Here is an 18,111-nt window from a genome sequence, read left to right on the forward strand (position 1 = left end):
TATATATATATATATATATATATATATATATATATATATATAGTCCACTATATATATATAGTGACACAAAGACCAACAGCATACCTAGTATAGTCCACAAGTGGGTCTAGGGAGGGTAATGTATATGCAGCCTTATCCCTACCTTGTAAAGGCAGAGAGGCTACTTCCAACGGACACTTGACCTAGTAACGAGATAGAGGAAAATTGAAAGATATGGACTTTCAATCAAGATTTTCCTTGCAAGCCGATTCCCCAGCTCCAGAATAGGTGCTACAAATCTTAATGTATAGAACGACTCTTCCTATCGAGGTTAAGGAGTCAACTGAGCATCTCAGTGGATCAGACTTCACGCCGCCTGCCCTGAAGAAATAGGAGGCGTGGGCCACAGGTTCAGATGGTTCATGTAGCAGTGGAAGACTCGGTGGCCTTTTATGAAGTCCGGGCTTTCGAGATCAAATCATAGCCAAAGTGTATTTCCAGGTTTAGAAAGACTGGTTCGAAAGGACCAGGTAACACATATGAAAAAAACATGATGAAAAGGAATATAGTCGCAAAGAAGCCATTCTAAAAATAATGGGGAAAAGAACAGTCGCACAACAAATACTAATATGATAACCCTAGCAAAAGGTAACAAAAACAGCAGGAAATACAAAAAAATCGAAGAATAAGACAGTAGGAGAGTACTAAAACTAATACCGATAAGAAGCACAAAAACCAACAAACATAATTTCCTATAATATATAAAGAGATCAATTAAAGTTTTCCAAGCAATTCAAATACCACTAGATTTTCGCTATTCAGGAAATGAATTGAGGTCGTAAAAGATCAATGTGTTTTTTCCTGAAACTGAAAAAAAATAAAAAAATCAAACTTTTTGTAATCTACAGGCCACTCTTTCTCCTTTTGTTAATTAAGTCAGAATGCACTATATGTTTATATCATTGTTTCATCGCCATTCGTTTCCATTACCTCGTCCAAAAATATGAGAAACCTATCACAACTAAGGAACAATTAATACACAGGGGAGCAAATAAAATGCAAAAGAAAGAAAACAATAATGGTAATTCGCACTTTTATCATTAAGATAATTAAATAAAGAGTGATAATCTTAGTAACAGGGTTGATTAACTAAGCGAATTAGACAAAGGAGAGAGCTTACAACTTGATCGCGCGGAAAAAAGAGAGTGAGAATTCGCCGGAGGAAGAATAAAGCTTACAATTGGATTCGGGTTGATCTCCTAATAGCCCCCACAATGGATGAAATTTGGGCTTGGGTCATTTCATCGTTACCAAGCCCAATATGATTGACCCAAAAAGAATAAACATTCGCCGTTGCCGGGGATCGAACCCGGGTCACCCGCGTGACAGGCGGGAATACTTACCACTATACTACAACGACCTTATTGTTAGAGCAATGGTTGCACTACAACACAAATGTATCAGAAATGGGAAAATTGAATTCCTACTCATTTGCTTCTCTATTAATCAGAAACCTTTATAATTTCATATTTCATCATCAATTATGCTTTTCTATAATTCGTAATGTACTACTAATAACTATGGAAAATCAAGCATACCAGTAAAATTAGCTATAAAAAGTTTAATTTACTTTATTATGAACATAAGACAATTAGGAGTATTACTTATGCAAAAGATTACATAGTGATAGTCGATATAGAAATTTATAGTGCACGGATTATTGTTTTAGTTTATTAAGAAATGAAACGATCCCTCGAAGTATTAGAAACATTGGATGCCAATACAAAGTGTAAGCATCGAGATTGCTAACAAATTGTCAGCCACAGTCCACATAATGTTAATGTTACCTAGAGTAGATTAGCAATAAACTCTCCTCTCAAAGCATATCATCCATCTCTTAAAATAGTAATAATAATTTGGCAATTTGTACTCTTTATTGAATGGTATTACTTTGGACGACTTAGTAATGGGAGAATGATAAATGAGTCTTGCAAAGATAGAACCTCATTAAAGAAGATCTAACCTTCTGTGAACTTTTCTTCTCTTATAAAATTTTTAAAGCAACTTGAGTTCGACATCCACTGTATTAATCTGAGGTGTTTCCATCTCTTATATTCTTTGGTTTATAGATAATTAGATCGATCATCTACTTGAGTTTGAGCAAGGTCCAGATATAGTGATCTCCTTCGTTATTTTTCATTATGACTTGAGAGTTTAGTGCATGAGATGATAATTGTAAAAGATTGAATAAAGAATGTCGTCAGACATTCATATATGTTCAAATACACATATATATAATTCGAGTCGAAGATAATAAGCATCATTGTATCCAGCACTCGATCTGTTGCTGGACTTATCTTCTGATATGATCAAATTTATTCCGAAAATTACATGTCATCATCTTAAACACAGTTATTTCCTTTTTTAAAAGAATTATTACTACATAATTTTTTATAAGTCCTTACCTAACTAGAAGGTATTATTAAAAAGTAATCTCCACTAATTAATCAAATGAACATAATTTGCCAATGCAAGCTTTGATAAGTGGGGCAACGTAAGTACGTAGCGATGTTATCTCTAAAATAGAAAAAAAGTAAGGGTCTTCAATGTGACCGTGTATAACTTTTCTCAAATGCTTTCATAAACTTAATCATATCGATTGCAACTTTAGATCAAAAGTGAGACAAAGGACAATTATGCATTTTGAATCCATCTAGGATTCCACTCATAATCATGATAAGAAATATAATCCAAATCGATCACAAATTATCCGATTAAGACTTAATTAAACTCTACTGAATTCTCGTAAACTCATATTCTTTTCTTGATTCGTCCTAAATCCACACATATTTGAATACGCTGTAAAGTGTAAAGTTTGCAGTTTTCTTTTCTTACATATTGGAATATGAAAGATTTCCTTTTAAAATAAATACTTGATCTGTCTTAATTAATTTCAATAGCTTTGTGGTTTAGAATGTATGGTAAAAAGTATAAGTTTTGCAATTTGTTTCATATTGATTTTTTATTTTATTTTTTTGAGGCCGTAGTGTACTTTGAGACGATGACCACGAGTTCGTCTCGTGAATTTCGTACTACTTGGCCATCAAAAGTTAATAGGATAATGATTTCATCAAAGGAGTGGATATTCCATTTTTTTTTATTTTTTTTTTTGAGGCCTTTGGTGGAATGAAGGCACATAAAAGCTAATTTCTCTTTATAATAATGAGAAACTAATGAGTAATTCCATGAGATTAAGGCAAAAATTTATTTGATGATGCTTAATAGGTTCTTTTCCTATATACGTGCCTAATTGAAGTCAAAATAAAAACGGAAAAGAGCCTAAAATGTCATTTAATCATGTGAAATGATGTAAAAATGTCATTCGTCAACCTATTGGATCTAAAATGTCTTTTTCATCTATCTATTGAGCTATTTTACTCTTTTATTTAACAGATAAATTTAGAACGGTAAAAAATTGACATTGTGCACTATTTATTTGGTTAATATAGTCTTCCAAATTACTCTTTTATTTAACAGATAAATTTAGAACGGCAAAAAATTGACATTGTGCACTATTTATTTGGTTAATATAGTCTTCCAAATAGGAGAAAAGAAAGCCTCAGATTTATCTGAATTTGAGCTCAATACCATTTGTCTAGTTATAATGTAAAAGTTCATTACTGTGAAACTGTTGCACGGGGTCTTATACTACTATACCGTGGTGATTTTCATTACTTGCACGTTAATAAACATTAGTTAGATGAAACAACAAGTCACAATCTCACTACAAGCCTGTGAGGTATAACTTGAGAATATTGTGAGCTAAGTTTAATTATTAGGTTGATAATATTATTAGTGGCTGAAAATATGCAATACTTGCTAAACCATTTTCACAGAAACATATGACAATAAGTAAAACTGAGGTTTAGACGTATACACAGGGAAGCTCTCTTGTTCACATCCTAAAGTGACTTACAACTAGAATTAAAATAATCAAACATATAGACTTATCTCAATCAGCCACAACCTTGCATCTAAAAATACAAAGAAATGACGAGCAAAAGACTACAAATTGCATTATATATTTTACCTTAAAGATGAGTCAGAAAGCATAGTCGTGGACTAATACCTGAACTAAGGGATCATTTAGTAGGAAAGATAAGGATAATTAATCCCGATATTAATTTAAAAGAATAGCTTATTCCATGTTTGATTGAGACAAACTGTATGAAATAACTCATTCTGAAATTAGTTATTCCGAGATTATAGTGTTTTTCTTATCCCTCCTTGAGGGTGAGATTAATAATCTTGGGATATCAGCGGATCGGGTTATTAGGTTTTGATGGATTATGATTTTAAGGAAAAATTAATTATTAGTTGGTCAATAAAAAAAGTCACGTCATTGATGAATTAGGGCTAAATTGATCTGTTAAATAAAAGAAAGGGTAAACTAACCTCAATAGGTAGATAAGAAGGGCATTATAGCCCCAATAGGTAGACGTGAAGGGCATTTTAGGCCCAAATAAATAGATGAGAAGGGTATTTTAGGCCCAATAAATAAATGGGAGACATTTTTGCACCATTTCATATTGTTTAAAGGCATTTTAGGTCCTTTTTCAAAACAAAAATTAAAGTTGTTGAAGTTGAAATTAGAGGAGTATTGGATTCATTGGTTTTGAACATGACATTCTCTATTTTAAAAAAAAAAAAAAAAAAAAACTGTGAGTGAAAATCATTACACCTATTTCACCAGATCGTTTGATATACTATGAGGTCGTTTGGTAGAGTATATAAGAATAATGCTGAATAAAATGTATTGGTAATGCTTGCACCACTAATATTGGTAGTAGCTACACTTGCATTAATTATGCTGACATTATTTCTTATACACTATTTGTTTTGATGTATTAGAAATAAGAAAAATCCTTTTGGCATAAAATGTGGCCATAATTTGGCCATAATGGCTCAAATTTGATAATAAAGTATATTCACATTATAAACAGGTTTACATTTTTACATTGTTAGTCTTTTCTCCCAAATTTATATTTTCTTTCAACACATAGGGATTGAACATCTAACGCGTTTACTTATTTGTTTGTTGACTTTTCATTTCTAAATAATATCTATACAAACAAAGAAGAAAAACGTTAACTTATTTTATTTATTTGAATAATTTTTTAAATTTAAAATAATATTAAACTTAAAAATAATTTTAAAATTGCTGGATATTTTTAGAATGATATATAAATGACTGGATGATAATTTAAAAATAATTATAAATTATTTAAGAGTAATAATATATATATATATATATATATATTAATTTTATTTAAGAGTAATAATAAAAAAAATAATTTATTAGAGATCATTTAGTAACAAATATAAGTAATAATTCACAATTTATTAAATCGTCGTAATATAGGGGTGAATGAGTTATATGATTAACACTTATTTCTCTCGACAGATGTGAACTATATGCATAATTTCTGTAAGTGTCAACGTTTATCAGGTTTAAGGTATGCTGAGTTGTCGTCATTGCGATATCTTACAAATTATGTCTGAGAATTATTTAAATATATATTTTAATTTTATTTAATTATATACTTTAAAAAATAAAGAATTAGAAATCATATTTTAGTAACAAGGAGAGAAAGTCGGAGAAGAACATGAGAAAAAAAATAGACAGTAAGCATAGTGTTTGAGTTATAGCAAAAAAATATGTACGTTTTTTAAGAAATATATTTATTTTAATGATATAGGACTATTGATATTCTTGCCTAAGAATTTGTGCTGTAATTAAATTGCAATATAAGGAATATACATATTTTAATGTTTAATTATCTTGATTTTAAAAAAATAGAAAAAGATTTCAAAAGGCTATTATAGACTTTTTAATATTATGGCCAAAATTTTATGGCCATTTAGCATCACCCAAAGAAATAATATGTCTTGTATAATTTTTATTTTTAAAAAAAAATTATTTTCTAATACATACACTCTACCAAACGACTCCTATATGGGATAAGCAAAGTTATCCATTATTTTATCTCACCAAATAGTTCCGTGATTAGTTAATACTACCTCATATCAAATATAAGATAAAGTTAATGTCAAATTTTATTCCGAGATTATTTTCTTTATCGGGTTTACCAAACTAAGTAGCCGATTGGCCATAGAAATTCTTTTTTTTTTTTAGAAAAATTATTTCACTTTAATGAAAACACGTTGCGTTTGGCTATAAATTTTCCAACTCTAATTCTGAGAAATTATTTGGAAAATTTTCGGGTTTATTATTCCAGTAAAGTGTCTTTTCATTTCTTTTTACATCACTATTTAGTGGACCATGTTACATAGCTCAAAAGAAATTGTTTTGATGAATGAAGGAATGGTAGAGATGAATGGATGGATGTGTAAAGTAGCTAAGGGGAAACATTATCTTTACTAAAGAGATTGGTGGATTTATGTCAGTTGTCACATTTTTGCGAAACGGACTAAAGGTTGCCACCCCAGTATATCTATCACTGCATTGCCAATTGCAATATAGGACAAACTATGCATTCCCCACTTCCATCATTACCTATTTATATATAAGTTTTTGATCCTAAGTTACTTTTAAAAATTGACATGTCCTTTCCGAAGATATGATCAGAAAGTTGGGTATGATCACTCCTACAATATATATACTTGTGGTTAGTATAATATACTCGTCAGAGGCCGGGATCAAACCCCGACCTCTTGCTTAAAGGACATAACGCTGAACCATTATGCCAGCTCTGATGGTTGAATTGTTTCACATGGCTTTAGTTTCTTTGTATCTTTATACAGTACTAGGCAAATCTCCTGTGGCTAATTTAGCTTTCGGGGTCGAATTATATCTAAAATCAATTCTACACTCATCTCGATTCTTGGTTTTCCATATTGCCCCTAAATTAGATTATCCACACATTAGTATGTGGGTTGGGTATATAGAGGTTGATGAATTGTCTCAATCTCACATTGGCGAGATAAGAATTTATCGGTTTATTTATATAATTTTAAATATTCTACACTTGATGAGCTAATTTTGGAATTAAATCAAACCCAAGGTCCATTATAACATTAAAAAATAATTTAATAAGGCAATATTGCATATTTATCGTTACAAAAGAAAGCAAAAAAAAAACTTCCCTCGTGCATGCACATTCCAATCTTAACCAATACTTCATCATCATTCCTACCCAACTTTTAGTTTTCCGTTTGGCAAATAAAAGTAGGGTAATAATGTCACACACAAAAAAGATGTGACCGTTTAACAGCACCTAATCTAACCTAATCTATAGGAATATTATAACTTTACAAAGGCATAAAACTGTATACACACATCCTTTCCCAATCCGAAATCTTATTGAGATTACATTACAAAAACAATAACAATCCAGTATTCCTATAAAATGAAGTCTGAATATTAAATTATACTAGATAAGCCTATAAAATTAAGTACGCTATTGTGTTGCTATAGTGTAAACTGAATATGTTGTTGCTATATATATATACACTAGTCAAGTGTACGTGCGTTGCACGGATATTTCATGTTAAACCATCAATCGATATGAAATATATAAAGAAAAATATTTATTAAAAATAACAATTGACTTTAAAAGTCGAAGATAGACTTTATGCATCCAGGCATGCGTGAAGTATTGGTATCTTAATCGTCTCCTACAATGAGTATTATCACACAACGGATGATTAAAAAAATAATAAATAGTAATAGATCAGAAACTACAATAAAACAATATGATAAAACCTAATATTTTGTACAAAAATTCATCAAAGTTTGACCGAACATCCATCCACTACTTGTAAACTACAAGATATGATTAAACCCTAACCTTTACAAAAGAATCTCTCAAAGTTCGATAACGTTCATCCACCTATGTTAAGCAGAAAAATAACAGATAATAAAATTACAGAAAATACAATAATCGAGATATTAGAACAATACCATTAAAGCTAACTTAATATAAAAAATTCTTCAAAGTCCGATCGAACAACCATCTACAATATAAACTTGAATAGAATAGAAATTATATAAACTTGAATAGAATAGAAATTATGACAAAATAATATGATAATCAAGATATTAGAACGACTAAATGTAATCTTTTGTGATTAGTATACGCTTCCTTCAAAGCTTATGAAAAAAGTAGTTATAAGAATATCTCTTCCACCAACATTACTTAAATAGATGTAGTTTCTATAAGATAATATTTTAAATGATTTAGAAGTGTAAAATATAAGAACTTCTTACATAACTAAAAAAGAAAATACTTAATAATAATAAAATTTATAGTTCACTTTTATTTACCATATTATTATAAAATATTGATAAGGTAAATATTTTTTACAAATTAAATTGGAATACACGTAAATATTAACTATAGGCTAACAATTTAAAATGGCATTTCCTAATATAGAGGAAACTCCTATATTTAAAAAAATTCGAAAGTGGCTAAAGTTTTTATTTTTTTTCCATAGTTAATTTTTCTTACAAATTTAACTATATTACAAAATTTAAGGAAGAAGAATTTATTACATAAAATTTAGTTAATCTAAAAGTTTTAAATATGAAAAAAAATAGAAAAGGCGATTTTATCTGTTACAAACTCTTTTAATGAATGATAAGAAGTTCAAATTGCTTTTGTAATGGTCTTCATCTTTTAATATATAGACTTATGTATGTATTTTGCAAGTGTGCATATTGTCAATTAATATAAATTAAGAAGAACAATTGTTTAAAAATAGTTATTGATACTACACTAATGAAATAATCCTATTTGTTATAGAATGTTCCTATTAGATACTTTTAATTTTGAAATTCTTTTTCAACTTATTCAAATAAGTTAACCACATAAAACTTATCACCTTCTTTAGAGGTTTATGCATGTAATCAAAGGAGATGACAACTTGAGTCATAAGTGCCTATAGTTACGAACACTTTATAATATATTTAGTGCTTAATTAAAATAAATCGTAATTAAGTGTTTGAATAAAAAATATATTATCGATATATTTTATCAATATATTATATTATTATATTTCATCTAACACCTCTTCATATTATTGTATTTCAATCATTCTAATGGATTTATTTTATTTAAAATTTGCTTTAGATTCATAATTTTTTTGTAAAAATGCATGAACCTATGTCTTGACCAAAAAAATAATAGCATATATAAAAGACAATATGACTAAAAAAAATATATATTCATATTTTACTGTAATCAACCTAAAAAAAAAAATATCATCATTTTGATCTCCGCAATTTGGTCAACTTTGTCTTTATCAAAAGCAAAACTCCAGGAGACATTAATCCCGTGTAACCATGCGTGCATGAAAGAATACCTACCCAACTTTATTTTCATAATATTAAAAATATACATCTAACTTTTATCGTGCACAATAGAAAAATAAAACATCTAATTATTTTTTTTTAGGAAAAAAGGTCAAATTTACCCTTCTACTTTGATAAATTGGCTAAATATATCCTTCGTCATACTTTGTGGTCAAATTTACCCTCTCTGTCATACTTTGGGGCCAAATTCACCCCTTTACTTTGAAAAAATGACTAAATATACCCTTTGTCATACTTTAAGGTCAAATTTACTCTCAATTCCATACTTTGGGGCCATATTTACCCCCATGGTTAAGAAACTTTTCATTTGTAACCTTCCTTTAACAAAAAAATCCAAATCAACGTTAAATTTTTAAATTTTTAAAATAAATCACATCCTAATCTAATTCGCCGAATCTGACCCATAAAAAATATACAAACAAATATACCCCTCCTTCAGTTCTGTTGGTCGAATTTTTCAACGAACAAAAATACTTCTCTTTCAATGTGCAACACTAGTAGGTTGTTTACAAATAAACAAAACGTAAAACGGAATAAGATAACGGAGAAGCATGAAACTAGAGAAAACATCTATTACAAACTTTGCTTTTGTTCGATTATGTTCAAATTTCAAAATTTGGTATGCAATTCTATATGCATCAAAATTCTAGAACCAATGAATAAATTTTTTGAGCAAATGACATAATGAAAAAACTGCATACATCTAAATTGCATACAAAAATATATGAATGAAGAGATGTCTGATTGGCACATATGGAGACCTCTTAACTCAATCATTGAGAGAAATATCTAATGGGCCTAATCTACTGCATTAGATCGTCAAGTGCTATTTTTCATGAGGTCTGCACTAATGCAGATCCACGAACTGAGAGAGGAATATATTTATTTGTGTTTGCACTGATTCAAATCAATTTTTCATGAGTTATGCTTGATAAATATCTAGTGACTTAATCTCGTCGAAAAATTGGCCAACAGAACTAAAGGAGGTATATTTATTATTTGTGTTTTTTTTGTGGCTTGAGTCAGATCAGACGGGTTAGATTAAGGTGTATTTTTTTTTTAAAAAAAGGGATATTTAACGTTGATTTGAGTTTTTCTATTAAGAAAGGATACATATGAAAAGTTTCTTAGCAACGAGGGTAAATTTGATCCCAAAGTATGACACCAAGGGTAAATTTGACTCCAAAGTATGACGAAGGGTATATTAAGCCAAATTTTCAAAGTAGAGGGGTAAATTTAGCCCCAAAGTATGACAACGACGGTAAATTTGACTACAAAATATGACAAAAGGGTATATTTAGCCAATTTCTCAAAGTAGAGGGGTAAATTTGACCATTTTTCCTTTTTTATATATTTATTTTATGACAGTTTCTCGCATATTTTTAAAAGTAGTGAAAAAAATACTAAGTAAACGGTAACAAAAATCTGAAGTAGAACTTATCAAATTGATTTTCGAATTTTATCTAAGATCATAGTCTCAATAACCGCTTTTAATAATCATTAATTGTTACAATCAACTCTTGACATGAATTCACTGCAACATAAAATTAAAATCACATTATATTAAAATAAATGATTACCCAAAATCAAATTATTAAAAAATAAATAATTTAGAAAGAGATATACAAAACATGATCACAAGAGGGAAAAAACATGTGAAATATAGTAAAGAGGTGTAAGCTTCAAAAGAAAGAAATTAAATAACATGTCAAATGAGAAACAATGTTTAAAATAATCAATAAAGAACACAATGCTTAAAAGAAACTACTTCATTATTCAACAATTTTTCTCAACAAAGGTGTTGTATATATCTATATATCTATATAATATATTAAAAGTGTGAAGATCCTTAGAAAAGTGATTTAAAATTTTTACCCCTTATTAAAAGAAACTCCAATAGACAAAATCATCTTTTTAATTTTTTTTCTCCGATTAATTAATATATGAAAAAATGGTTACTATTATAAGCTAAAACCGGAGGAAAAGAAAGGTTTTCAACCAAAAAAATAGGACTATTTATGGGCTAAATTAAAGGGGAAGAAAAAAATAATTTTCTACAGCAAAAAATAAAAGAATTCGGTCCAAAGCTTGCTATTGTAATTTGTAGTTATATGGGAAAACAAGTATAAAATGTATGAACATATGGAAAATTCTACTAAAATATTACTCTCCTTTTTTGATTTATAAATCCTCTACTACTATAAAAGGTATTATACTTTTAGATTCTTCTTCATCGATGTTACTTAGTTTTTCCATTATCATATTGTTTTGTGAAAGTTCAAAAATTGTTGATGAATGTCGATCGGCTTTAAGAATTTTTTTTTGTGTGTAAAAGTTAGATTTTAATTGTATTATTTTGATATCTCTATATCGCATTGTTTGTTATAGTTTTAGGTGGTCGGTGAATGTCGATCGACTTTAAAGAACTTTTTGTAAATATTAGGTTAATTGTATTATTTTGATATTTCTATTATCGTACCTTTTTGTTGTAGATTACAGGTGGTAGATGGATGTCAGTCGGCTTTGAGGAATTTATTTAGGTAAAGGTTGGGTGTAATTGTATTGTTTTGATATCTTTATTATCGTATTATTTTGTGATAGTTTATAGGTCGTTGGTGAATGTCGATCGACTTTGAGAATTTTTTTTGTGTAAAGGTTAGGTTTAATTGGGTTATTTTGATATCTTTATTATCGTACTTTTTTGTGATTGTTTACAGGTCGTTGATGAATGTCGATAGACTTTGAGATTTTTTTTTGTGTAAAGTTAGGTTTAACTGTATTGTTTTGATATCTCTATTATCGTATTGTTTTGTGATAGTTTACAGGTCGTTGATGAATGTCGAACAGTTTTAAAAATTTTTTGTGTAAAGGTTAGTTTACAAGTGGTAGATGAATGTCGGTCGACTTTGAGATTCTTTTTTTTTTTTAGGTAAACGTTAGATTTAACTGTATTATTTTTAAATTTAATTGTATGTTTTGATATCTCCATTATTGTATTATTTTGTGACATTTTACAGATTATAGACCAATGTCGGTCAACTTTAAACTTAATTTTTTTTGTATAAAAATTAGTTTTAATTATATTATTTTAATATTTATATTATCTTTTTATAGCCCTCTGTCTCTATAGATAGATTTTTGAAGAAATTCTGTGATACAACTTGGATAATTCTTTTTTTTTAGTAAAAGAAAGTAATCTTTGTTCCTAAAAAGTTAATAGGAAGTACAAAGAAACATCATTGTTAATAAAAGATGAAACTCCTTGGAAACATACGTATAAATTGATATGATATTTCTATTTTCTTGCTGCCTTAAATACAAGCATTATATTCCTTCATTTTATTTTTTAATTGTCAGAATTCTTCCCAATGTAAATTAATGTAAAAATCAAGATTCCTTGTATATCTGTATTCTTGTGAATGTCAACTTGTGTCATTCCAAAAGCCATTCAAAGGCAAGGAAATATCAATCCTTCCTAACTATTTACTCACTTTGTCCCAATTTAAATGTTTTATTTTTTTTGTTGGTCCAACGTCACTTTCTAATTCTGTAATTGTGACATATAAATTATCATCAGGTAAATGAAAGTGAGGACAAGTTGACCAATATCATAAATCCCTGAATTTTTCCTTTAATAAATTTAAAAAGGATTAATTTAATCAATTAAAATATGTATATGTGTCTTTCATTCCGTTGTTATTATGCTAATCAATAGTTATATGAAAAAAATATCTTTTATTTTTTAAAATAATAGATATTTTGAATTATATATTTTAAAATGGTATATATTTGTCTCTTCATTCACATACAAATTTACTAGAATTATTTGATTAATATGAGATTATTTTCTAAATAAGTTGTGTATTTTTTTTAATTCGTTTTTCAATATTTATGTTACTTGATCAAATCATATTAAATGTTATTTTTTTTCTTTCCTAAAACACTATTTTTATTGTTTTTCTGCATCCATGTTACGAAAATAAATTTCAAAATTATGGGTGAAGTGCAGATAAAGGGCATGACTATATTTGGAGCATTAGAAAAGAGATACCAATTATTTGATCAAGAAGAGAGATTGAAGTGACATGAAACTTGCAGGTCAAATTTTACACATCTAGGATGGAACAAAGTCATATTACACAACTTTATGAATTATCAAGCACTAATCATCAACTTAGTAAAGACATCAACCATAATTTAAGGAATTATCAATGTATTTCACCTGTCTTATTTGTATCTTAGATATTTTCAACTACTATATCACTAATCAGTGGCGGATGTACATATATTCCAGGGGGTTCATCCGAACCTCATTCGTCGAAAAATTATACTATTTTTACATGATAATTTTTTTTTTATGTATAAATAATAGAGGTTGAACCCCCTTCGACTAATTCGTATATGTACTACTGAACCCCCTCACTGAAAATCCTGAATCCACCCCTGTCACTAATTACATAAATTCTCCATCTTTGCATATTTAAAAGATATTGAATTTAATTATTGTATTCGCCTTTATTATTTAAATAAATATCTTATTTCGTATAACGTTTAAACTCATTAAATTGAGGTAAACGTGTGAGGCGCGTACACCTAAACTAGTAGTTACCACTAATGAGAAGCCATTTGTCAGTGCGTTCACGTGAATTGAGAATTTTTTTTCCTTACTAAAAAGTCCCTAAAATATAAAAGGAGCAATTGAATATTTATTATGGAAACAAAAATACTACATAAACATAAAAATAAAATTTACCATATTTTTTCTTCAAAAATTGCGATGACTTCTTATTTTTAAAAACATATTATTTTCTTATCCTTAATTTTAAATATTATAAATATAAAAATAATAAAAAAAACACTTTATTTATTACAAAAAATTTTAATAAAGTGTAAAAAAATTAAATTATCACACTTTTAATATATTATAGATATAGATATATATTAAAGGATGCATACGGTATGGTATGGGGAAGAAAATATTTTTAAGAATAGAGGGGAACAAGCAGGGTGCGGTGCAGTAACACAGAAGATTAAACAACTTCCAAGACCCAAGAACGACATTTAAAATTTTGATATAGTACTGTTTGTTTATTGTATAATAGTACATATAGGGAGTATATAACAACAGGATTATAATTAATAAGGAAAACAAAAAAAGTACAAAGGGGTTACAGAATTTGTCCCAAGACAAAGGCTGGCTGGCGAGGAAATTCCCATTCTACCCCTCATGTTCCTCCGAATTTACATCACGGAACATGCATTCGGGTTTTCATCGCTGAATATCTGGGGAGGCGGAGGGTACTCGTGCATTTCATGAGCAAACCTCTGCGGATTATACAGCTGATGATTCTGAGGATGATGGTAGTAGTAAAACTCATTCTTCTTCACGTCTAGTTTTGGATCGGCGTCGTTTTGTACGGTCTCTTCTTTTGCTGCAGCTGGTGGTGCTGCTTCTTCCTTCTTCTCCTCTTTTTTGTCACCTTCTTCAGCTTTCTTTGCTTCTTTTTCATCGGTTTTCTTCTCTGCTTTTTTATCTTCTTTCGGCTCCCTCTCCTCCTCCGCTTTCTTTTCTGGTTCTACTTTCACGATAACTGCCTGTTTTCCGGTCCTTTTGCTTACATATTCCACCAGTTTCGTTGCCTCAAACGCACCTTTCACCGTCACTTGTGAGTTTTTCAAGTCTGGTTCCGCATTCTCCACACCTAAATGAATGTCCAAGCAAAGTTGACGGCAAATTAGACAAATATAGAATCTAAACTCTTATACGTTGTATTTTTCATATTATGATGCGCTCGTAATAGTATTTCTTGTGTCCGATCCAATGCATGTGACACAATTGGAATTTCAAATTCAAACGTTGATCAGTCATAAAAGCTTAAAGTTTTTTAAATAAATTTATATATTTAAAAATTACGTAAGAAAAAATATTATAAATCACAACTTCAAAGGCAATTAAAAAATCAATCAAAGCCACCTAGCTTGATGGTGTCAATTCACTTGCAACTTTTGATGATACCTAACAGTCAGTACTAGTAACTGATTCCAATTATCCAAGTAGTTTATCAAGTGAATATATTTAGTAATGGAGGACATGTGCTTGAATTAAACTCAAAAACTGAAGAAATTTAAGAGAATCTTAAGAAATTGAATATTCTATTCCTACTAACTAATAAAAGAATGTAAAGATTGTGAAAGGTATATAAAATATAAGATCCTGAAGTATCCAATGCTATTTTAGAGATCCAAAAAGGAGGAAACAAACTTTCTTTAACAAATACAGCTGAAAATGTGTAACAAAAGCACAATCATTTTTTTTTGCTTGTGCACCCCAAAAAATCACTACTTTTAAATAATACGACATGCCCTTGGTTACATTTGTGAAGAGTCCGAGCTAACATATATCATCAAAATAAATCAAAATAAATCAAAATAATGTAATTCAATTTAGCTAATTAAAATAGAGAAGAAAGAAAAGAATAATCTTGCCTTTCATTCTTTGTATACGTTTTTTGATTTCTTGTGCACAAGCCTCACAATGCATGTGAACTTTCAGAACTACAGTAATCACCTGGGGCTGCACAAACAAACATAGAAACCCATTTGCTAATGTGACTTTTACCTTAAAAACAAATGAAAACAGAAAACAAAAAACAAACAAAAAAAAGACTAAAGATAAAGAGGGAGAAAAATGCCACTTTTTTTTTTTTATATATATATATATTAGTTGTATACGTTACTAAAAGTATATTTTTACTAATTTATCATTTTAATATAGTAAATAAAATAAATGAACCTCCTCTTTTTTCTCTTCGGGTTTAACGGCTTCTTTTTCCTCCGCTTTCTTTGTCTCTTCGGCCGGTGGCGGCGCCGGCTTTGGTATTGGAGAAAGAAGCTCTACTTGCCGATGACTCTTTTTCTGTATTCTCTCCAATACTTTCAATGGATCGGCTTTTTCTCCTTTCACTACAACCTTATGCGTCTTACAATCCGTCAACACATCTTCAACTCCTACAAAAAAAAATAAAAAATCATTCAATTTATTTCACTGTCAATAAACAACAAGTATTACTGTTGTTATCAATAAACAAGTATTCCTCAATGACTGATAGAAAAGTTGATAAGAATAACAAAAAAATGTTATTAGTACCTTGGAATCCTTTGAGAGATTTGCGGACTTTACGAGCACAACCTTCACAATGCATGAAAACTCTCAAAACAATTTCAGGAGGTGGTGGTGGTGGTGGTGGAGGTTCTGGTTTTGCTTCCTTAGATTCTTCCTCCACCTTTTTTTCCTCTTTCTTCTCTTCGCCTACGCTTGTTTTTTCATCTTTTGGTGGATCATCTTTCTTTGCTTCCTCCGACTTCTTCTCTTCCTGAGAAAAATTAACCATGATCACAAAATCAAATTAATCAAAAAAACTCATAATCAGATGAAAAAAAAAATGAACGAGCAGAAAGCAAATCAACCTCCCCCATTATTAGCACAGGACTTTTTTCTTCTCTCTGCTTTTTTCTTCTGTTTGTATGAGTGTAATATTCCTTTTGTGGAGAAGAGAAAAAAAAAAAAAAAGGAGAAGTGGGCTAGTGATGGAGCATCAGATCTATAGAGAGCACGCACTCACTCACTGGCACTGTGTTTTTCATAGCGGCGGAATAGGCGTGGCCGTTATATATAGGTGGCACGTGCGAGTCTGATACAGTCATCATACTTGACATATACAGTCATCACACTGTTTAAAAAAAAGATGCTATTAAGGGTGGTGGGATTATGGTCAGTAGTTAGGCAGAGATTATAGTAATTAGGCTGATATTTATTGTGAAAATAATAATATTATTATTTGGTAGATAACTATACAAATACAATATACATTAATCTTTATGGTACTGATAAGTGATAAGATCAATTTTACATAGATCATATCTTTAGGTCCAAACACTATAAATATAATTTAATTTTAATTCTCCACTCAAATTCACTGAAAGAATTAACTTAGACAACTTTTAAATTAGTAAGAAATATTTTTCATTTGTATCATAAATAACAAATAATCTATATATATATATATATAAAAACAAAACATAAGCAAGACAAGATGCCACGTGTCAAGCTATTAAAATAGCCACGTGGCAATTTCTAAGACAATATTAAAAAATATATTAAGACAAAGTTAAAAATATTGTAATAAAAATTTTGAATTGAAAAATTAAGTATTTGAATTTGCATAAATTATCCTTTTACAAAAAAGATTTTCATTATCTTAAAAATAAAAACTAATAATTAAAGAGTTCTAATAGATATATACTATTTCAAACTTATCTCTTATAAAATTTAAATGTTATAAAATATATTTAAATATAATTTATTTACATACTAGGGAAAGATAAAAATTATTGATGATAATAATAATAATGATAAATATGCATTTAATTTTAAAAAATATTTATAAAAAGATAAAAATATTAATATAACTAATATTAATAATAGTAGTACACACTTACGTAGTAGTACTTTTAGTTATTTTTTAAAATGGGCGTGGTAGTAGCAGTACTGAATAATAATAATAATAATAATATATATATATATATATATATATATATATATATATAAATAAATAAATTATAGTAATGGGTAGAACATAGTTATAGTGATAGAAAAAAAAAAGTGGGAACTTTTTTTTAAAAGAAAATAATATATGAATTAATCTTATTGATTTCAAATATTTCTCTTAATTCAAATA

General features: G+C 28.9%; 2 protein-coding genes and 1 non-coding gene across 5 annotated transcripts in view; all 3 read right to left on the reverse strand.

Moving 5' to 3' along the window:
• The window catches only part of LOC107875805 (mitotic-spindle organizing protein 1A), a 2,862-nt gene extending 1,558 nt beyond the window's left edge, over positions 1-1,304 (reverse strand). The window contains exon 1 of one of the 3 annotated variants that reach the window (XR_007056798.1): positions 781-1,104. The gene's annotated coding sequence lies outside the window, so the exon portion shown is untranslated. Of the gene's footprint in view, positions 1-780; positions 1,105-1,159 lie in introns of those variants that run through there. The other 2 variants (XM_016722650.2, XM_047413986.1) reach the window with 2 other exon arrangements.
• A 23-nt stretch (positions 1,305-1,327) lies between these two features.
• TRNAD-GUC lies at positions 1,328-1,399 on the reverse strand. Its single transcript has one exon. It is a non-coding gene; the product is annotated as a tRNA-Asp (tRNA).
• A 13,034-nt stretch (positions 1,400-14,433) lies between these two features.
• LOC107875803 (heavy metal-associated isoprenylated plant protein 7) lies at positions 14,434-17,154 on the reverse strand. The gene is made up of 5 exons (XM_016722646.2): positions 16,841-17,154; positions 16,521-16,746; positions 16,167-16,381; positions 15,860-15,947; positions 14,434-15,075 (listed from the first exon to the last, which is right to left on the reverse strand). Exons 1-5 carry the CDS (start codon positions 16,847-16,849, stop codon positions 14,615-14,617), a joined length of 999 nt encoding a protein of 332 aa, XP_016578132.1. The 5' UTR covers positions 16,850-17,154; the 3' UTR covers positions 14,434-14,614.
• Between the last annotated feature and the right edge of the window lie 957 nt (positions 17,155-18,111).

This window comes from Capsicum annuum, chromosome 6 (assembly GCF_002878395.1).
Source record: "Capsicum annuum cultivar UCD-10X-F1 chromosome 6, UCD10Xv1.1, whole genome shotgun sequence".
NCBI classification, from domain to species: domain Eukaryota; kingdom Viridiplantae; phylum Streptophyta; class Magnoliopsida; order Solanales; family Solanaceae; genus Capsicum; species Capsicum annuum.

Coding starts and splice junctions, on each gene's coding strand:
- LOC107875803 (XM_016722646.2), bottom strand. Junction 16,382..16,520: donor ATCTCTCAAAGGATTCCAAG/GTACTAATAACA, acceptor TTTTTTTTGTAG/GAGTTGAAGATGTGTTGACG. Junction 15,076..15,859: donor ACGTATACAAAGAATGAAAG/GCAAGATTATTC, acceptor ACATTCATTTAG/GTGTGGAGAATGCGGAACCA.